A 22,932-nucleotide genomic window follows, 5' to 3' on the forward strand; every position below is an offset into this window, starting at 1 on the left:
GATATCCCCTGGTCATACACCCAGCTCACACTCGGGTTCTAGGCTTTGGCCTACACTGGACCCTTCCAGGGTTCCCCCACTCATTCCCACTGCAGGGACATTCTGTTCATCCAATTACCCCCCCTAAGTTCAGGCCCTGCTCCTAGTCACTCCAGACCACTGACAGCCTCCCACTCACTTCTCAGGCCCCTGCAGCCTAGCTGCCACCCCCTCTGCTTGCCAAGGTCAACAACTTCACAGAGCAAAATCCAAAAGACACTTCCCAACATTCATCTTGGCTAGTTCTCTCCTCCTCCTTCGCACATTTTCTTTCAGCTTCAATGGCCTGACATACTCCTGGCTTCTCTCCTCTCTCTCAGGAACCTCCTTCCAACATGAGGAGTCAGTTCCCTGGGCTTCTTCTCCTGTCTTGGCTCTGGCTTCCTGAGACTTGCCATTTCTCGGCCATCTCCATCTCCAGATGTCCCCTAGAGTGCTGCGTCAATCTGTACAAGGCCTCCCTGACAAACTCCCCTGGATGCCTGCACACACCTGACTCAACAGATTACTACCAAGACTCATCAACTCACCCCTCAAACCTGGTCCTCCTCCTTGATCTGAATTGTAGAAAATGGTCTCACCATCCACCTAGCCCCAGCGCCAGAAACCCAGAGTCTCCTGCTTTTCTGACCCCTCAGGCAGGACACTACTCTTCCTAACCTCACAATCCTACCCATGAACATAACCTTACACATGCCTACATGACCCTACACATGCCCAGGTTGAAGCCAATGGCAGCTCTTGCATGGACTGCATCCACCTTTCAGTGGTGTCACATGTTGGTCTCCTTCTACCCCACTCAGTACCCATAGGGATCTTTCCGAAGCATAATTTGGTCATGTCACTTTCCTTCATAAAATTCTTTCTTCCCTGGCAAAGAGGGGAGAGTGCACCTTCCCAAGGACCGAGTCTGTGTACAGGCAGGGGTACTTAAAATCTCCAGCATGGAGAGCTATTCCCTGAGTTGTTGCCCCACTGTCTTCACGACACTGGGAAAAAGAAGAGTAAACAAGACCTCTCTGCACATGGCAGGCCTGGAGCACCTGTGACTACAGGGGAGGTGTCCTGTGTCCATGGACCCACTAGAGGTAGTGGGCCCCACGTCACAGGAGGACCCATTCGGAATGGAGTCCACTCAGGTCTTGAAGACAGAAAAAAAGTAGACTTTCAGGGACCAAGAAACTCAGGGTCTAATCTTTAAGGACTCCCTGTGCTTTCTCCCAAACCCAGGCCTGGAGTCCAGAACCTCTGGGAACAGGCTATAGAACCTCATGTCTGCATGGTCCTGAAATTCACTGTAGTCACGGGAGCGAAGGACAGGTCACAGAGGCCACAACCTGCTGGACCTGAGTTATGCACATGCCTCATCTGTCAGGGGTGGGCGGAGGCTGCCCTGGGTTCCAGGTTCTGGAGCCTTTTTTGTCTCCTGTGGCTGCAAATCTGGTGGGCGACAGGCCTGGCTTCCACAAAACTAGCCTGTTAGCCAGACACACATATGCAGGCCACAGAAAGGGGGCATATCTTGCCACTTGGAAAGCCATCTTCTGGCTGTAGCAGCCCTTTACCCAAACTCCCCACCCCTCACAATCAGGCCTGGGCCAAGTCATAGGTGAAGGGAACAGATAAGCTGAGGCAGGGAGTGGGCAGAGCAGGGAGGAAGACACCGTGGGAAAACACCCAGCCCAGCCCAGGACACCTCAGGAAAGGGTCATATATTGCTCATCAGCCCTTTGTTACTGGGATTGTTTCCAAAGGGACTGAGGGTATAAGGTATCTCAAGAGGCCCTTCATTACCCCACAGGTCCCAGGGCCTGCCAGGCTAAAAGGCACAGCAGAACCCAGAGGTATAGGCCCAGCACTACACTTATAGGCCTCTACCCTGGCCAATGGTTCAGTGCCTGACAGTCATCCCCTCCTGGAACCTGCCCCCAGGTAGGAAACACCAGGCATTCCATGGAGACAGCTCCATTTCTGAGCCACATGGCATGAATGCTATGGTCCTGGCCAGGTAGGAGACATCAAGACCAGGTAGGCAGAGGCAGAGGGGAACCTGAGCTTGGTGAGGAAAGGGGAAGGAGACGGGAAGGTCCCAAGACTTCCCAAAGGCAGGTCTGAGCAGGGTCCCTCTCTGGTGCATCCTCCCTCCCTGGCCTGGCTAGACAGCGACTGCCTAGTCAACACTGCAGATGCTGAGAAACATTCTGCCCAACCATGCCATGCTACATCCACCTCTGTCCAGCTGTCCTGGCTGACCAACAGATCCAAGTGGAAATCCAATGGGATCCCAGAGACAATGAGACCAGGCATAGCACCTCTGACCTCCCACCAGCACCAGACTGACCCCACACATTCAGCTCAGGCTGCTTGCCCTCTTGCTGTCCACACAACTTGTAAGGTGAACACCACCTGCTATGTATCACCCCCTCACCAATGCCTGAAGCACACACCATCTGCTAGACACTCCACTCTACACGCTGCCTGCTGTGCATACACTCACACTGCCTGCTGTATACATCGCCCATAAGGTATACACCACCTGCTGTACACACCATCCTCCTCCCCCACTGCCTGATACAGGCATGTGCACACACCCATAGCCTGCTACACAATCCCAGCCTGTACACGGCCTGTCGGGCACAGCCCTGCTGTACACACCACACCACACGCCTCACTGCTTTACACACAGCACAAGGGCCCCCACACCACACTCAGAGCACATTATCTGCCAAATCCATGACAAGACCAACACTGCTGCCTGCACTCGAGGCCCTGGAGCCTGGCCCCCAGGACAAGTCAGAAACAGTTCACCCTGCTCCACAACCTCTTTTCCTCCTCCTCCCTGAGCTCTGTGACCCCTCCAGAACCTACCTAGCCACCAGGACTGGGCCACACCCCTGGCCGCCTCTTAAGGCTTTCCTGACCACAGTTCTGTCTGGCCTGGACCCCGCTGTCCGGATGAATACATGACCTCCAGACTAAACTGAAGACTCTAACTGTCCCCCACCTCCCGGAGGTGGGAAGGCCCAGAATCAAGGCCTGCTTCCCTTCCCCCACCACTCCCCCTCCCTCATGAGGGAAAATGTCAGATTCCCTGTCTCAGTGGCAGCAGCGGGCGGGTTGGAGGGGGAGTGATTCAGCCGCCGCCTCAAGAGTGCGGAGCGAGAAGAGCTTTTCCTGCCATTACCCGGCGAGGGAGAGGCTGGCGCGCTAATGGCTTCAATTACCACTCAGACAGGAACGCTGGGCGGCTGGGCCCCTGCACTCGTCACAGCCCAGGACAGGCTCACCCCGAGCCAGCTTGTGCTGGGCATCCCCACCCTGTACCCCAGTCCCAGCGGGGTGGTGAAGCAGAGAGCTGGCCACCCAGGACAGCTGCCTGGGACATGCTGAGCCACACCAGGAACGGCAGTCCTGCTCTGGAAGCAGGGTGAGGCGGCCAGGAGTGGTGTGCCGGTGCCCCCAGCGGGAGTGACTCCAGAGCAGGGAGCTGTGTGAGGGGAGCTGTGAGTGAGGTGTGAATTGAGGCAAGGGCAGAGGGCACTGAGTGGTATGTGGTTCCAGGCAGCCCAGAGCCACTTTCCCTAGGCACCCAACTCATGGTGAGCAGATGCACATACCCTCCGTGTTTACAGGCTATGTGCAGAGTGTATGACATGGCTCAGGGACTCAACCCTTATTCTTCAGCCCCCAACCAGCTTCAGCTTCTCCCCACCCCTCCTTAGACCTTGTGGTAGCCTCCCAAGAATGGCCCTGACTCTCCCGCTAAGCCCACCCCAAGAACTCTAGTCATCCTTTCATCTAGTCCCTGCATGCACCCCAATTTTCCTGGCTTTCCTAGGAGGAGGGGCGGGTGGGGATAGTCAGTCTGGGCTGCTTCACTCTGGCCCCACCTCCTGGCAATCCCTTCTCCCAAGCCCAAAGCTGGTCAAGGTTACACAGACCAACACTGTAGGTCAGCATTTTGTCTTCCGGGTGCTATGTTTCAGGAGTGGGAGGGGCTTACTCAGTCGCATAGCTCCACCCGCTCCAAGGGTAGGGACCTGTTGTCCCACTCTCCTAGCCTCCTCAGACACTTCCCAAGTTCCAGAGGTACAAATATAATCCTGGGCTGGGCTGGGGATGTAGGCTCAGTGGTAAAATGTGTGCTTATTGGTATGTACAAGAACCTAGATTCTATTCCCAGCACCACATAAGAATAAAGAAACATACCCCAACCCCTGAGAGAGAAACCAGTGTCCAGGAAGGCCATTCCCAAAGCAGACCCACTGCGAGCTTGAGTTTTCCTCCTCCAGGTCCTGATAAGATACCCTCATCCTCTTGAATCCTTTAATAAAAGATAAAGCTGCCAGGGCAGTGGTGGAGGTAGGAGAGCTCCTGAGGTAGAAAACCTGGCGCCTAGGGGCTCGGGGGGGGGGGGGTTCCTCTTTCAATACCAACAAGGAGACCTGCTGCTCTCCAACCTGAAAGACTGAGAACACAACCTCCAGGAAAGGAGTTCTGGCCTTTTAGCTACCACCCAAATGCCAAGGAAGGGCAGATGGTTCCCTGATGGGACAGATGCCAATAGGAGGGAGAGAGGAGGCAGTACTAAAATACTTACCCCCAGGTCACAAGTTGGGAAACTGAGGTCAGGAATGGCTAGGCAATCAGTGGTCTTGGCCTAGGGCCCCGTCCTCTGAGCCCCTGCCCCATAAGACTTCTGGATGGAAGGAATGTTAGGGACAGCACCATCCAGATGATGCCAGGAAGCACAGAAACCAAGGGCTATCAGCCTATGTGCCTAGGCCTCAGAACTTGTGACTTCCAGCCCAATAGCAGTTACCATTCACACTGGAGTCCTGGGAAGTATTTAACCACATTCTATTTAATCTTCCAAACCTGCCTGGACAGTGGGTATTAGAGCCTTGCTTACAGGTGGAGCAAATGAGGCTCAGGGCCACAGTCACTGGTCCAAGGTCACTCAGTGAGTAGATGGTCCATTGTTTTGTATGGTCCCTCTAAGCTGGAGGGCCTATCGAAGGGCTGTAGAACCCACTGATTCACACAAGACACACATATACAAAACTTGCTGAATGGATGCACGTGTGAATACATAAAGCCACAGTGTAAAAATGGCCAATGTGAAGAGATGTTTAACTGCTCTTGTAATCAAAGAAATGCAAATTAAATTGAGATGCTATTTTTTGCCTATTAACTTGGCAAAGATTTTTTTTTTTTTTAATGGTAATTCCCAATGCTGGTGAAGATGTGAAAAAAAAAAAAAAAAGAGGCCCTCTTATGCCCTGCTTGGCAGGAGTATAAACTGATAAAATCTTCTAGAAATATTAAAAGCTTAAAAATGCATGTGTCCCTTGACCTTACCTGGAATAAGGAAATCATCAGGAGAGTGAACACCTTTATCCCTGCCCCCATCTATGACACCTTATTTATAAAAGAAAAGAGGTGGGAACAACATATGTGTTAACAATAAAAGAACAGCTAAATAAATTAGGGTACTTCTATGTGACAGCTTACCACAGTCATTAAAAATAATGACACAGAAGAATACTCAATGACAAGGAAAGTATTTATAATTTTTTTTTTAAGCAAGGGCTGGGGATTTAGTTTAGTGTCAGAGCACTTACTTAGCATGTGTGACACCTGGGTTCAAACCCATAACAAAAAGAAAAAAGGAAAGAAGAGAAAAGAAAGAATGAATGAAAAAGGAACAAAAAAGTCTACAAACTTACAAATCATTGGGCAGCATATGATCCCTTTTCTATTTATACACATAAAACATATATGCACATACAGAAAATGAGCCTCAAGGAAATAACCAATAATTGTAGAGGTAGGATAATGAGTGACTTTTATTTCTTCCTGTGTACTATTCTATAGTTTTCAATTTTTTAAAAGTAAACAAGTATTGCATTTGAAAAAGAAAACAATAGTCAATGCTGTATTTTGCAAATATACACACAGACATATTCAGACTGATAAAATCACGTGGTTAAGGTCTAATCATGTCACTGCCTACCCCACCGTGGCTTCCTATGTTCCCAAGAAAGTGTTCATTTCTTAGCCTAACCCAGTGTGATCTTCCCGCCAATCTTGACTCGTGGCTTTCCCCCATCTTCCTGTGCTCTCCAGCTTCCGATCCCTGTCCCCCCTAAAAAACCTCCCAAAAAACCCAATCTAAACCTCAGCCTCTCAGAGTTCTCTGAGAGCTCTATTCTCTTTCACCACTGGGCCTTGGCACAGGCCTTGCTGCCAACTGCTCCCCCAATTTCACTCTGAGATTCGGCTCAGAGTCCCTCTTCCTCACTCCAGTGAGCCCTCTGGGCTGTCCCTACAGAACTCATTAGACACTGAGCATCTCAAAGGAAGCCCTCAGTAGGGCAGGCTTCTGGACTTCAAGGCAGTCTGGGGAGTTTGTGAATGAATGGAGGAGCCACCAAGTAAGAGAAGACACTGAAATGCACATACAGAGCCCCAGTCCCCAGCCTGGGACCTTGCTCACAGGGGTAATAGGAACATACCTGACACCTACAGCCAGGCTCCAAATGAAAATCGCATCTGTGGCCATAGCCACAAAACCCACAACTACAATTCCACACCTCAATCAGAACCCCACTGCACTGACGTGGTTCAGCAGGAGGATATACAATGTACCATGCACACAGTTGGCTCCAGCTTAAGCCAGTGATCCAGGCCTGTTCACCCACCCAAGGTGGCCAGCACTCCTTTCTGCCAAATGCTCATGGACGCATGGCAGGGCCAGGGAGAGCTGGCTTTCCTCACACCCCANTTCAACAGTATCTCGAGCACCTACAGCAGGCTGCGCACTATGCTGAGAACACAGCTCTAACTCTCCTGTCTTACCACCCACCATGCCACATCCCTCCCAGCACATACCTTCAAGTACTGAGAGCTTGGCACTGGTGTTGATCTCGCCCACACTGTTGGTGGCGGTGCATTCATAGATGGCCTCATCCCGCTGCACCCGTAATGGCTGGATCCGCAGCACTGACCCTGCCCCATCATCAAACTCAATTACCTGTCAGAGAACAGACAAGTGGTCACAGCCTGCTGGGGACATGGAGGCCTGCTCAGGGTTGATCTTGCTCATACCTCCAGAAGACCCATAGGGAGGGAAACTAAGAAGAGTAGGTGTAGGACCAAACTGAAAGGTGTAGACAGACACTGAGTCCTGCCTGCACCTCACCCCAGAGGACGCACCTCGAAGCGCTGGGAGCTAACTTTCTTCCCCTTCTTCATCCAAGTGATGCGAGGCTTGGGTTCCCCTGCAGCTTGGCACACGAAGGAGGCCACCCCTCCTGATAGCCCAGTCTGGTCCTCAGGGACCTTAACAAAGATAGGTTTGCCTGGAAGAGATGGAGATAGCAAGTGATCATGGTGGCATGGTTTAAACAGAGATGACCAACACTGCAGGTGGCAGTCGTGGGGGGTAAGAGGGCAAAAAAGAGAAAAGAGTAATGACACCTAACCTTTATGTAGTGCTTAATATGTGCCAGGCACTGTTCAGAGAGCTGAACGCTTATTAACCCTTTGAAGCCTGTGAGGTGGGTGCTTTAATTACTGTTTATAGAAAAGAAAATCGAGGCACAGACAGGTTAAAGGATTTGTCCAACATGACACAGCTGGTAGGCGGCAGAGTGCGATCTGAACCCCAGCATCTGGGTTCCTGCTTCCGTCTCCACCCTCATATCTCCAAGCTCAGGGACAAGGCATGTCAGAGAGCTGCCCTCAGGAAGAGCCCCAGCCTTCCCCAACACTATCCCACCCTGCTTGCTCTCCATCTCGATGATGGCACCTCTATCCATCCCAGGCCTGGGCCAGGAACCGTGACTCCCCCATCCTGGCCCTCACATACCAGCAGCCCCAAAGGCCCAGACATTCCAGCTCCTAAGTGTCTCTGGATGTCTTCCCAGGTGAATGCTTCCTGTAAACCTGCCCCTCCCCACCCCACCCCCACTGCCTTGTGTAATGCCTTCCAACAGCCTGGGCAGCTCCCTGAGGTCCTCCACAGGAGGCAGGAAAGGGGGAGGAAGGAAGGGGCTCAGACACCATACTACCACACCCATGTCACCCAGGCACACACACCACAGCCAACCTACGGCCCCTATCCCTATGAATCCCACTGCCCAGCATCACAAGCCCAGAGAAACCTGGCTCATTAAGATGTTGCAATGCCTCGTTAATCCTGACAGCAGATCCATTTCCTATTAATCAGGCCAATGAATACCTCTAGGAAGGGCTAATGCCATGAGAAATGACCTTTCAAGACCACCTGCTCAGTGCTCATGAACTCAGGCTTGGACCCTGGGGGAGTATCAGTCTTTCACTAAGCACCCACTTTGCACCAGGTACTTTATTTCTTTTAAAAATCTTTTATCATTATTACCAGTTCACAGGCTCAGAGAAGTCAAGTTACTTGCCCAAGGTCACACAGTCACTGTTTGCTGCTCCTCTCAGATGGGTCCTCACTGGACTGTTTGCTGACCCCTCCCCACAGCTCTCCACCTGCACTGCCACTGCCTTGGTGCAGCTGTCATCTTCCTTTGACCAGAGACCCCACTGGCTTCAAGCTGGCAACCCTCCTTGGGTCTCACCCACCCCAGCTCCTCTAATCTCTGTTCAGCAGCCAAAGAATAGCCCCAGCCCTGACAAACACCTCCAAAGGCCTTCCACTGCTCTCAAAAACAACAAGACAAGGCCCTGCCAAGTCTGACTCAGCCACTCTTCCCAGGTCCTGGCTTTGGAGCCCCTGAACAAACAGTGCTCCCTACGGCCTCGGGGCCTGTGGTAAGATGCTCCTTCAGCTGAGAAAGGAGCTACTTCTTGGACTACCTCCTTACCCATCAATTCCCATTCGCCCTTCTGGTCTCAACTTAAACATCATCTCCTCAGAAAACGGTCCACCCCTCTCGTCACCGGTGCCCAGTTATCTCAGGGCCTGGTTCTAGGCTCCACGGTCCCCCACAGCACTGCCCGGTTCGTGCACGTGTGTGAGGTCCTGACTTCTGCTCATGGTTTACTACTGCTTATGTATGGGGCTATTACTTTTTTGACATTTTTGGTGTTTAATAGCTGCTTCCCCTGGAACATAGCCTGGGCTGGGCAGATCCCATGCCTGTCCTGTTTCCTACCCTATCCCAGTGTCTGTCTGACCCAGTTCCTGGCACACAGAGCGCAGAATGGGGCAGGAAGGAATAACTTTGAGAGGAGAGGAGACACTGTGGCCCCTCACACACACCTGCCCTCTCTGGCAAGGGAGAGGAACTCCCACCCCAGCTCCTGCCTCAACGTGTCTGCAACAAATCCAAAGTCTAGAACCTGCTAAACCAGAAGGGCCAGTGCCGACTAGGACGGTGGGGGCGGAGCCTCCTCACCAAACAAAGAGCTGAGGCACTGAAGAGGTGGCCAGGTAGGGTCACTAGCAGCCAGGAGGGAAAGGCCTTCGAGCTGTGTGGAGGCTGGACTGTGCCCAAGGCCTGCGGCCATGCAAGAGGCAGAACTACTCCCCTCCCTTGGAGGCTGGAGGGGAGCCAGCGCCCTGCCCGGGCGCCAGGGCCAGACTGGCAGGGCAGCCCCAGCCCAGTGCCGCCCTGGGGCTGGCAGAAAGGTCCCTCCCTTTGTCTAGGACTCTCCCTGCCAATCTCCCTCCCCACCCACAGGACCCTGCTGTCCCAGAGCCCCATTAAGACCCTGCCCTTTTTGTTCCCTAGAGGACCTTTGGGGAGCACAGTCAGCCTACAGCTCTCAGCTACAACACTGTCTCCTCATACCCTTCCCCACACTTGTTCACGTGACCCTCTGCAGCCTCAGCCTTTTTCTCTTCAACAGTATCTCGAGCACCTACAGCAGGCTGCGCACTATGCTGAGAACACAGCTCGAACTCTCCTGTCTTACCACCCACCAACCAGGCTTGCCCTGACCTGCCAAGCCCACAGGCACCTCCTTGCCTTTGGTGTGCCTTGCCCCTTAGTGGAGTCCCATCCTATTCCCCCTCCCAGAGGCTCTGGGAGTCCCAAAGTGAGATTTCCCATCCTACCATGGATCTCACTGCAGTAACTGGTCAGCTCCCCAGGCAGGCAGATAAAACCAGGCTCTGCCCCGGTGTTCAGTGATGGTCTGAAAGTTTTGAGACTGGGTCAACAGGGTGTTGTATGAACACACCAGGAGAGACTTTCTGCCAGTTACCCACTACCAACCAGTCTGACACCCAATCAGAGTGTGGTTCCCCTCTACCACACAGGGTCATGAGCAGCACAGCTCTTTGAGTAGCAGCTCTCAGAGATATGCCCTGGGACATTCTTAGGTAGGTGGAAGAAAGTGACCTAAGAAAGAAACTGGCCCAGGATGGGGAAGGCACAGCCCCCAAGCAAGCCGCAGGAGTCCAGCTCCAGGGATAGCCAAACTGGGCCACCTCCAAGGCTCCTCCACTGGGAGACTGACTGCTATTTTGTGCCTTCCCTGGGGAGCACAAATACATAGCACGCAGAAGGAGAGGGCAGACACAGAGCAGCAGCGAAGGACAGCAAGGGCAGGGAAAGTTCCTGGAGAGGTGATTTCCAAGGCCCTGAACCACCTAATGGGCTGAGGACTCATAATGAGCTCCTGTGACTGCTCCTGATGCCCTCTGGGGAAAGCCCACTCCTGGTTCTAGGAGCCACTCCTTGAGCCCCAGGTCATGGCCTTCAACAGGGGGAGCACTTACTAGATGCTAAGTGACCTCAGTTAACCCTTCCAGGTAGGAGTGATTATCCCTATTGTGCAATAGGAAAACAGGCCCAGAGAGAGAAAGCATCTTGCTGGAAGTTGCAGAGGGCAGAGTCTAGACAGGCCACCCATAAGCACAAAGGGGAAGGCACTGCAGAACTGTGTGTAGCACCCTGCCATTTCCAGCTTTGCAGGCTCTGGGGGAGGGGAAATCACAAAACAGACACACCCTTAGCTGCTTGCCCACCTGTATCTGCAAATCCCGCATATCACACGCCCCTCCAGCCATGAGGCATCCTGTTCTGAGCTCCAGTGATTCTAGGGCCCTATTCACACCTGATCCTGGGACCCTGCCTCGGTCCCTTGCTGTCTGCAGTTCTCACTCTGGCTGCCATGAGCTCCTCAGAGAAGCCCAGGGGCTCACCTGTTCCACATACCCCTCTTTTCACTTCATTATGCAATACCTGCTCTGAGCAAATGCCCACTAACCCCTTTCCAGGAAGCCTCCCATCACCTCTCCCAAGATGCTTAAGTCGTCATCTGTAACAGCACTGCTCCCACCCGCGCCTGTGGTAAAACGGTTTGCTCACAAGCCTGTGCCCCGACACTGTGGGTCTTGTCCAAGGGCAAGACTGTGGATTCTTCCCATCCTGGCCCCTGGCACACACATAAGGGCTCCTGCTCTCAGTCAGGGCTACTTCTGGCCCCAAAGGCTTCCTCTCCCTAGAAGCCACCAAGTCCTGGGCTGGGGAAGCTGCCCTGAGCGGGGATCCTGCCTCCCATGCCCATGTCCCCATTGGAGCTGACTCAGCATCGATGCCGGGCTTCGAGGCTAACTCTTGGCAGCTGCTTCTCCACCCCACTTCCCTCCTCTCCTCTCCGAGGCCAGGGCCCCCATTCATTTGTCTCGTTAAGAGGCCTATAGAAACACATTTGTCCGCTCTGCGCTTCACTGCTCTGGTCGTCAATTCTCTGGGGCACCCGCTCTACCTTCTGCAGCAGCCCTGTCTGTGTCTGGCTACTTGCCCCTAGTTGAAATCTTTCAACCTCAGCCCAAGCCTGGCCACTGTGAGGGGAGAGATCCAAGAGTGTGTGCAGTTTAAGGCAGGCCAGTAGGCCAGACCCTAACTCCTGAGCTGGGTTACCACAGTCCCCAGCCCAGGCTTCTGCCCCAAGGCACTCTGCCTAGGAAGAGAACTCAGATCTTGTCACCTGAACCCCCCCCCTCCCCACTTGGCAAAGCAGGATTTCAGTTTCCTCAGCTGATTCCTACATTCAATACCCTGGTCTCTGGGTTCTGGTCGCTAAGGAACCAGAAAAGAGATTCCTGGAAGTCTGTGAAAAACTGTTCCATTCGCCCCTCTACCAATTCCTATTGGGGGTTCAGAACTGCTCTAGTCCTTCTCGTATCCACTCTCTACATGCAAGGACCAGAGCTGGACAATGGCCTGAACTCCCAGGACTTACAGTCTGGTGGGATAGACAGATCTAAAGCAGATCGCCATTACTGCACGCTAAGAGGAGAGTACAGAGAAGCAGCACTCCACCCAGGTTCCTGAAAGAAGTGATGGCTCCAGGCTGAGTTGTAACTGGTCAGATAAAGGTCAGGGAGAAAGTGATCCAAGCAGAGGAAGCAGAAGGAAGGAAGCAGGCCTGGACACAGAGACCATGTAAGGAACAGAAAGAAGTCAGCATGGTAGGGATATGGATGAGGCTGGTAGAGGCCTATTTAAAAAAGTTTAAGACCCTAGACAATTGGGGAGGGGAACGAAGGAGTTTAAACTGAGGAATGATTGATGCATGTCTCCTTTTACAACATAACTGACTTTAGAATGGAGAATGGATTACTAGGAAAGAGACCAGAGGTAGAAAAATCATCAGGAGGCTGTTGCCTGCTGAAGCCCAAGCAAGAGCCGAGGGTGGCTTGGATGAAGGCTGTGGAGAGAAAGATGTGGATGCATTCCAAAGATATTCAGAAGGTAGAAAGAACTTGGTGATGGATTTCATGTGGGATATGAGAGAGGGAGGAAGCTGGGAGGAGGCCCAGGTTTCCGACTTGGTGACCGGGTGGGTGGTAATGCCATTCACAGGGAGAGTGAACATGGGAAGCAGGTGGGGAGTAGGAGTGAGGGGTGCAGGCTGGAGCGTGTTGAGTCTGAGGCAGGAGTGGGAAGGCAGTTGTTCTCAAGACCCATTTGTTTCTTAAAGTCCACCTGGGTATCTACCCCTTGCCCCCTGCCCTCTCTGATGGTGAGAGTCTGGGGTGGGGTTGGAGAACAAGCACAGTCCATCAACGTCCAAGGGCTGCTGACCACACCTGGACAAGCCTTCACTTCCCTGCCAACAGTGGAGTCATACCTGATGAGGTCTTCTACCCCAACCTGCCCCTGCAGGCTTGAGCTCTTTCCCACCCGTCCCAGCCAAGCCTGTAGATCCTCCACCGCCAGCTGATTTCCCACTTGACTTCTTCCGGTCTAGACCTTAACCCTTCTCTTCCTTGCCCAGCCCTTTCCTGGCCAGCAACTCAGAGCTCCTGTTACCCCTTACCCTCACCTCTCAGGAAGAATGCCTGCCCCTTCCCCTTTCCCTTCTAGCTTCCACCTAGGGCCCAGCCTCTGAGGACAAAGGGCAGGGTGCTCCAGTGTCACCCCCCTCCAGGATCAGTTACTGAATAATTAATGAGCCATTAGGAGAAAGAGCCCTGGTGAGACAAGGGGCAAGATCTGTGACCAAAGACTTGGAGCTGGTGGGAGAACCCTATGGCCCGCTGACCCATGATTTGGCCCTGGACTGTCTCTGGGCTCAGGACAGGCTGGGAGCGGCCTCTTTCCCCAGGGACCTTGGCTCCGACCTCGCCCCTCCCCCCAGCCTGCAGATTGGATAAGCTTGCCCTGTGCTCCGCCTCCCACCAGTAACCAAGCAGTGGTAACCATGGTGACGGGGCGGGCTGCGGCCAGTCTGTAGTGCCAGGCAGGGGGAAGGGCAGCAGCAAGAAAGGGACCAAAGTTCAGAGCTGGACCTGGGTAATAGGGGACAGATTCCCCCCCCCAACCCCCGACACACACATACACACACAGAGAAGGATGGTGGAGCTCAGCTTCCTGCTGGCCAAGTAGCACAATCCTCCCCCAGTTTCCAGAGCTGAGGGGCTTGCGGAGAGAGAGATGCCCTTTGCCTGGAAGGTCCCTAGTACAAAGGGGAGGAGGAGCTCAGCACTTCCACATTTGGATCCTGAGGGCCTAGCCCAGGGGAAAAGCTTTGGGTGGCTCTGGCTTCTAAGTCCTCCCTGGGACCTGAAGAAACACTTGGCATCCCATTCACACATCCATTCACACTCCCTGGCTGTCCCCACCTTCTACACTGATCCCAGACATGGCTCACGCTGCACCTTCTACACATATCTGCTGTGGTGGACACAGCGCATGCCTGGGTACATCACACAAAGACCACATGAATCCAGGACATGTCTTACCCTGGCCCCATAAAACAGAATCACGCTTAGACACGCCCCACCCCATGGTGCCTAAGGGATACACGGGCACTCTACAGGGTGCTCCCAGGAAGCAGCAGGGGCCAGGTACATCTTAGAGGTTCTCCAAGCAGGGGTCTCTCTCTAGGACAGAGGGTCTAGAGAGGTATCTGGCCATCCTATTCTCCTAGAAGCTGGTCCTGTCTCATTCCAGAGACCTGCTAGGAGGTATGTCACCTTTCAACCTGGAGATATGAACCTTGAGGGGTCAGACTTACTGTCGCCATGGGCACCTGCCACCAAACCAAGCATCACCAGCGCGGGTACAAGGGGCACCATCGTCCTCCCTGGGGTTGACTCAAGGGCCATCCAGGGCTCTAGCTCCACAGCCAGCTGCAATACAGGAGAATCCACCTATATGAAGAGAAAAGCAGAGCCACTAAGCTGGTATCCATCAATGTCCCTACTGTCCACCCATGCTGCCTCCTGGTCCCTACTCATCCTCACTGCCCACCACAGCCTAGTTCACAGACCCACCTCAGACTGGGCAATGATAACCCAGGCTCCTTCCTGAAACCCCAGTGCTGACAAGGATAACCCACCAGTCATGCTGTAGAGGGAGTGCAGAAGGCTATTAGGGCATTTTCTAAACCCAAGTAGGAGGAAGAGGAGATGCTGAGACTGGAGGATGTACCAGGGATTTTGAGCTTCCAACTCAACCCAATAAGGGGACAGGGAAATGAGATCAGAAAGACATACTGGTAGGCACACAGACTGGACAAAGACAAGGCAGTACAAGAGGGAGTGGTGAAGAGCTAGGCAGACCCACAGGCCTGGGGATATCCTGTTGTCTATCCTCTCCCCAGCAGGGAGGGAGGCAGAGGCAAGAGGCCGGACACCCACATGCTGAGCACAGGCTCCAGAACAGACTTGTTAGCAGCAGATGGCTCCAGGTACCAGAGGCTTGTAGCCAAAGCCACAACCTGCCAGGGCTCGCCAGGACTGCTCTTCACAAGCTGCAGCTGACCCGCCTGGCCACCCTCATCCTACCTAATTCCCATGGCACCTTCCCACCCCAAAGAGAAATCACAGGGCAGCTTTAGTGGCCAGGAATGGGTGTGTGAGACCCTATAATCTAACCCCCAAGCGTCCTCTTCTTTTGCCTCAGAAGCTCAAAGCAGATGAGAGTGGGGAGGCTGAGGGACTGTGTTGGGATGCTGAGTGCCCCCAGGGCTTTGCTCACCAGCTCCTTGCCTGGGTGCCCTCCCCACTCTGTAGGAACCCATGTAAAGGCTTCCTTGTGGTCTTACCATCTTGGAAGACACCCTGCTTTCATTCCTCAGCCCTGGTTGAGAGGTCCCAAGGGTCTCTCTCCCACATCCCCTGCCTGGAAATGTGCAGCAGTGCCCCTGGTTCTGCTCACACCTCGCCCTGGGCAGGGGCTGGTATGTGGTCAGTCCCTCATTAATACTCTGAAAATCCAACAGGGTATAATGGGGGAGTGAGTGGCAGTGAACACATCTTGTGAACTCATAGTGGCACCCATGGACTCTGGTGGGAGGGTCATGGTCAGACCCATGCCTGTGACTTACAATGGTAATAAAACTGGCAAGGTGACAAGTGAACAGGAAGGACAGGGCTCAAAGAACTTGAACTCTTCCTAGAACTTGAACCCTTCTCTCAACTGGGACAGTCAAAAGGTCAGAAGGCAGGTGCTTAACAAAGCCGGTGAGACTGTGAAAGCAGGGGATAACACACAAAGGGAAAGGAAGGGGAGAGATGAGTCCTGACCCAAAACTCTGAGATAGGAACTAAGCAGCAAAAAGCAATAAAGTTGAAGGGGGCATCATGAGTGTCCAGCCCCATTTACACCAAGTGGGGGTTCTGCTCAGAGATCACAGAGCCCAGGTGGCTGAGACCACAATGATGCCCTGCAGAACTGTGTTGGGATGGAGGTAACACCTCACCAAGGTCCTGTCTGGGTGTGGTCATCACAGCACTGTGATGCCACCGTATAGCCAAATAGAATCCAAATTCCCAGAAGACATCAGGTGGTAAACTGCCCAGCCAGGTCAACATGGGGCACAGGCCAACCCCTGGCTATGGTACAGATACCATGGATTTACAACTTAACAGGTTATCACACCAAAGGGCAGGTGTAGAGGGGTCTAGGACAGTCATCATGGGGTGTGACAATGCAAAAGTCAGAGGCTAACTCCCAGGCACAAGCATTCCAGGCATGGAACCCCCCAGCAGACACCAAAGGAACATAACATAACTTCCAACACAAGTATTGGGGCATCTCCCTGGTACAAATATGATGCTGAAGCTGAACATGACACACACTACAAGGTACTAATGCACATCAGTTATCATGGGATGCAACTCCCTAGTACAATGATCAGAAAAGTTTAATCCCCTGTAGCTAGCTGGAGCTGCCTTAGTGGAGCACTCACAGCACTGTATTCCCAGATGCAGACATCATGGAAGTAGCCATCTGGTAGAGACGTCATGTGGGTACATGCAGAGAGTACAGACACGTTAAGATGTAACTGCCAGATAAGGGCATTGCAGGGGTGTGACACCCTGTTAAAGACACCATGGTGGTGGGTCATCCCCTGGCACCTATATTAGAGGGGCATGAGGCTCCACCAGTGCAGCCACCATGGAGTATTATTCACAGAACAGACAATGATGTGGTATAATCTTGGGTGAGAGTCAGGCCATGGGTGTTAGAGAACCTGAGCCTCTGGTAGCTCCATCCCCAATGTGAAAAGACAAGTGGCCCTCACTTGGGGTCTCAAGAGACCCTCTGTGTATCTAAACTGGGTGCTCAGAACACTTTGTTCAAATCTCCAAAGTGGAATTGGCAAAGGTGGGGAAATTGAAATCAAAGATGTTTGCTCCCCAGAGAGCTTCTCCCAAGGGTCCATGGACACCCAGAGAGATGGCAAGACCCAAGGGTCACATAAAACATGTACACATTCTCAGGGTTGTCAGAACTAAGGCCTCCCCATCAGCAGCTCCCAGCACGAGCAAACTGCTTCTGCCCCCAGAATCCGACCGAGAGCCTGTACCCAGTGTGAAGCAACTCAGGCTGCTCCCAGCTCTAGGACCTCCTTCATCAGAGCAGAGCAGTCCTACACCCCCAGGCCTGGCCTTGGGCTTGGCTCTGCCTCTACACCAGTCTCAGGGTTACCTGCAGGGACAAGGTGGGAGAGTGGGTAGGCAGGATTGCTGGTAGCTTTGCTGGGTCATCGAGAACCTCATGTGCTCAGAGCAGGGTGTCTACTTCACCAGCACAGCTTTCAACGACTCAGATAAAAACGAGGCCCAAACCCTTGGGCACTCAAGCTCATCTGTGAACTGCACTGTGGACCATCAGTTCTACCACACTGACATACTTGGGCAGGAAAACAATTACATGCCCTGTGATATTATAGAATATAATTGGATGCAATTTTTCTACATTCAGAATGGTTTTAATATATCTTTTTTCTTTGCTACATCAGTGTAAAGCTGCCAACTGCCCTTTCTTAGGAAGAACTGTCCTTTATTCTCAAATTTTGTCCTTGGTGCTAAAATGTCCTTTCTTATACGAAATGATGGGGATAGCAGATAGCAATTGTTTTTTTTTTTTTTTGTAATGTCCTTACTTAGCAAAATAAAAAATTGCTAACCAATTTGGTTGTCTGGCCCTTAAGTACTTTTGGAAACTGTACTGGTTTATGAAACCAAAGAACCTGGGAATCGCGGCTCTGAGGGAAAAGGAGGAAGGAGACACTATGCCAAGCCACAGACTCAGACAAACGTCACGGAAAATGCGTGTTACAGAGGCCATGTCACTTCCATGTGGTCCACCCTAACACCCCACCCTGCCAGCCCCTGAGGGGGCCTGAGGGACCATGTGATGCCAGGATGGAGGGGTTCCTGGCTGGAGAACAGCTGGGATCATTCCTGAGGCCCCCTCATGAATATGTAAACACAGATTGATTTGCTTCCCTTGTGCACGTGTTATTATTCACAAATATTAATTAGTCTCCAAATACCACCTGTTCGTATGTCCTCCTCTCCCACCCTCCTTCCCAGGCCAGGACCCTGGGTTCCAGGAAGCTGGGGCAAAGAAGGGGTATCCAGGGCCTCACACAGTGGCCAGCCAAGGGGAGAGGCCAGCACGTGGGCAATGAGGCATACTCATTGGGCAGGGAGAGCTGGGAGCCGTTCATCTTCTAACCAGTGACGGGCAGCTAACCGAGCCCTTTTGTCATGTCCTGGACAGTTCACCGCGTGGCACTGCAGCAGCGGCCGCGGAGGCGGAAACAGGCCTGTTACACTTGGGAAGGGAAAACCAACATGTTTCCAACTCTTACCAAACCAACCACTGGATTATGACAGGAATAAATCTCTGCCTTAGTCACGACCCGACCCCTGCCCCACGGAAGGAGGTGAACAGCAGGCGGAGGCCAGGACTGCCTTCACTCCTATAGTCAATGGTGGCCAGAGTCTTTGAGTATAGCCAGGAACAGTCCCTGCCTGGTTAGAACTAGGGCTCCCCCAGCTTCACTGAAGACTCCTGTCTTCTTGAGGCCCTCAGCTTGTCTCCTGCAGCTCTCAGCCGCTCTGGGGAGGGAGTGAAGGGAATGATTAGGAGGAGGAGCTGAATCTCTGAGGTGGCAAAGGGGTCCAACAGAGGCACCTTCCTACAGTTACTGGTCCTTTCCTCTGGGGACCCCCTGGATTAATGCTCACCAACTCTGCTGCCTCCAGGCCTCTGTGCTTACTGTTCTTTATTGGAAAAGACACCCTTCTGCCCTAGCCACTCACTCACCCTCCAGAACTCAGCTCAAGTGAACCATCATTGTACATTCTCCCCAACTGATCCCCCCGGTCTTCCAGGTTTGTAAAACATAGTGAATACACCAAGAGGTCTAGACCAGTGGTTCTCAATCCAGAGTGACTCTGGCCCCACGAGACATTAGGCAATGTCTGGAAATATTTTTATTGTCAAGACTAAGGGGGGGGGGGGGTGATGGGGTTGTGGCTCATTTGGTAGAGTACTTGCCTTGCACGTGTGAGGAACTGGGTTCAATCCTCAGCATCACATAAAAATAAATAAAATAAAGATATCGTGTCCATCTACAACTAAAAAAATATTAAAAAAAAAAAAAAGAAGACGACGACTAAGAAGACGACGGCTGGGCACCGTGGCTCACGCCTATAATCGTAACAGTTAGGGAGATTGAAGCAGGAGGATTATGAGTTCAAAGCCAGCCCCAGCAACTCAGCAAGGCCCTCAACAACTCAGAGCCCCTGTCTCTAGATGAAATATTTTTTTAAAAAGGGCTGGGGATGTGACTCAGAGGTTAAGTGCCCTTGGGTTCAATCCCCTGCAAAGAAAAAAAGAAAAAAAAACAAAAACAAAAAAAACACTCAGGGTGAGGGTATGTGGTATGTTGCTTGCATGTAACAGGAAAATACCCAGTGTGCTGCTAGACATCCTACAATGGCAGGCTAGCCTCACAACCAAGAATTATTTGGTTCAAAATGTCAACAATGCTGAGGGTTGAGAAATCCTGATATGGATGGCAAACTCCTTTGCTGATTCAGCCTAGGGCCTGACTGGCCCCTGCCTCAGAACCCAGTTCCCTAAGAATATCCCCCACCAAGCTATAGACCCAAGGCAGCCCTAACCTGGCTTAACTCTTGTATTAGCTGATTCTTGGGCCCCAGGATCTCAAATCAGCTTTCCTTACTACCAAAAGAGCTAAGACCTCTAAAATTCAAGCCCTCCAGCTCACCCATCTCCTCTTTTCCCAGATATGCCACCAGCAAGTGTCCTCTCTAAAGGACAGATGGCTCCCCTTTCAGATACTTCTTCTGGTGACACTGTGCTTTCAGTCAGGTTGGATTTTCTAGGCAGGTCCCATCATTTAAGGATGGGCAGGTACAGTACCCCTATTTCTACTCTACCCATTTGACCATGCCCATCTCACCAAGCAAGTATACCCAAGAAGTGCTCATTTCTTCCCCTACCTGGGCCAGACCCATCTCTTCTATGCCCTTTTTGTTCAGCCATCCATCTAGAACTGTTTGTTGGGCAGGGTCATGATCAAGAGGCATAGGCTCTGCCTTCAAAGAACTGTTGGAGGGTGAACTAGCCCACCAAGCCCTGGGTTCAGGAGAGTCAATCAGAACTCACCCTCCCTCAATCCCCTTCCTCCTCCAAGGCCCCCAATATCACAGACAACACTTTCATCTACCTGGTCACCCAGGCCAGTGAGTCCTTCCCAAATGCTCCTTTTCTTCAACCTACATATTCAACTTGCCAATAAGTCTGAATCTGCCCTGCTCTATCCCAATTATCTCCCACCTCTTCAGTGGGCTTTAAGCCTCTGGCCTCTGGTCACTCCTTTCTAACCCAACCCACACACAAACCAATGCTACCTTTTAGCTCACATAAATGCAAATCTGATCATGTCCATCATGTGTACTTTGTTTTATGCTTTATCTTCTGGCAGGCACTCATTGTTCCATGAATGAATGAATGAATGAATGAATGGGTTGTCAAATGGATAGATGAATGTATGGATATTGCTTCTCTGCTTAAGAACTTTCAATGCCTCCATGCCACCCTCAAGAAAAAGTCTAGTCTTTAGCCTGATATCCAAGGCCCATCATGCTGACTCCAGACTAACTGTCCAACCTCATTCTCTACAACTCCAGCCCACCCCTCTCTGTTTCTCACAGAATGAAAGAAGTAGACCTCAAAGACATAAGGAGAGACATGCCCCAGATCTTACACTGGGTACCCTGCTCCTTTGGATACAACCTCCAGGTGACAGACAGTCTTCTCTACAGAAACACGGTGAACAAAGCAGCAGATAGATACTAGCGTTAAGTCCCAGGACGATACCCAGAAGTCTATTTCACACCTACAGCAGGTGATGAGCTATATATCATTCCCCACCCACCTCCATCATCTACTCTAGCCAGAAGCTCCTTGACACCTCCCCTCCCTCATGCCCCACATTCAGTACTTCGTCATGTCCTGTCTACCTAAAGAACATACAAATCCCTTCTCCCGGTGCTCATCACCACCTTCCTGGTCCAGGTCTCCACTATTTCTCAGACACATGCACAATGGATCACGTTATGTCTCTCTGAACATCTTTCCATGGCCTTGCATCAAATTCTAAGCTGCTCAGTTGGCCCACAGGACCCCTCTGTACCCCTGCTTCTGGCCCCATCTTAGGGTACACTCACCAGGTCTTTGCTTGCTCACACCAGTCACTCTTGCTGGACAATCAGCACTGAGGGCAGGGCACAGGGGCCTCCGCACCTTCCTGGACAGAAAGGATAAGAAAACATCAAGAATTTCATCATAGCAAAGCATGTATTGACACAGACATTCAAAATTTGCTTTTTTATGCAGGGGGAAGAGCAGGTTACAGAACCACTGGTGTAGGACCATCCCATGTAGTAAAAAGTGCTCATCTTTTCACTTCACTGTCTCTCGTTCACTTGATACTCCCTGAGCATCTACTATGTGCCAGGCATTCTTCTACATGTCTGTAAGTGATACAGATAAGTCCCTGGCCTTGACAGAATTGTGTCCAAATTCTTCAACCTGATCCTAGGGCTGCACAGTCACTGGCTGACTTCTGCAATCTCACCTACCAGTGCTCACCTCCTACCATCTAGCCACAACAACTTTCTCTTCTGATCCTCAAATATACCATATTTTTTCCTGTCTCACAGGCTTGCCCAGCTACATGCCACTGCCTGAAGTGAGCCATCCATGGTTCTTTTGGCCAGTTACCACTTGGGTTTTAAATCCAATGGTACCTCCTCAGGGAAGCCTTCCATGATGTCCTAGACTATATGCCTAGGCCTTGACTTGGAACAGTGACCAAAAACATGATTATTTGCTTACTTATACAATTACTGAGTCAATATCCTAAGCTGTGTAAGAGCATGAGCCATGTCTGCCTGGCTTGGCTCCACATCCCCAGCATGCAGCAGGGAGCCTGGCACATAGTAGGTGCTTAGTCAACACATGTTAAATGAGTAGATGATTGCATGAATGAGTTCAGAGAAAATAGCCCAGCCTGGAGGAACACACCCCAGCCTACATGCCAGTTTTCAAAGAAGCTTCAGGAGCAATATTTATTTTTGACTTTCTGCTTCTCTATAATTTTTAAAATGAAGGTGTGCCCCTGGATGCCTCCTCCGCTGGCACACACACAGCAACAGAGCCCAGCCTCTTCCTTCTAGAACCATTACTGAGCCCTCACCAGCATGGGCACCATCCTGAGGATGGGTAGGGGTGGGTCACGCCCACATCATCTCATTGCCACCTCACCACAGCTCAGCGATTGGGTTCCTTAGGTATGCACTCTACACAGGCTGCACCTTGCAGCAGGCTTCTCAGCCTCACACCTCTACTCACACAACCCTCCCATCCACCTCGGCTCCTCCCAAAATGAATACACAGGAAACACAGTGGTCATGGGGGCCAGGAGCAACCTCCTCAACTCCAGACTAACCCTCACCACCCACCCAAGGACCTCCTCACATGGGAATTGTCCCCACCTCTGGCAAAACAGGGGAGTCTTCTTTGGCCAAAGGCCATCCTGCCTGACTCAAAACAGGCCTCACCAACCCAGCCTCCAAAGACCAAAGGCCCTGCACTCCAGGATGCC

General features: G+C 52.0%; 1 protein-coding gene across 19 annotated transcripts in view; it reads right to left on the reverse strand.

Moving 5' to 3' along the window:
• Ptprf (protein tyrosine phosphatase receptor type F) overlaps positions 1 to 21,579 on the reverse strand; it is a 76,545-nt gene extending 54,966 nt beyond the window's left edge. For 18 of the 19 annotated variants that reach the window (XM_048815572.1, XM_048815566.1, XM_048815571.1 and 15 more), the window contains exons 1-4: positions 21,494 to 21,579; positions 14,509 to 14,644; positions 7,258 to 7,403; positions 6,934 to 7,075 (exon numbers count right to left, since the gene is read on the reverse strand). In XM_048815572.1, coding sequence (XP_048671529.1) covers positions 6,934 to 7,075; positions 7,258 to 7,403; positions 14,509 to 14,599 — 379 coding nt within the window. In that variant the 5' untranslated portion in view covers positions 14,600 to 14,644; positions 21,494 to 21,579. The remainder of the gene's footprint in view (positions 1 to 6,933; positions 7,076 to 7,257; positions 7,404 to 14,508; positions 14,645 to 21,493) is intronic. The other variant, XM_048815573.1, reaches the window with a different exon arrangement.
• Positions 21,580 to 22,932: the final 1,353 nt, after the last annotated feature.

Source organism: Marmota marmota, unplaced genomic scaffold (assembly GCF_001458135.2).
Source record: "Marmota marmota marmota unplaced genomic scaffold, marMar, whole genome shotgun sequence".
Lineage (NCBI taxonomy): Eukaryota > Metazoa > Chordata > Mammalia > Rodentia > Sciuridae > Marmota > Marmota marmota.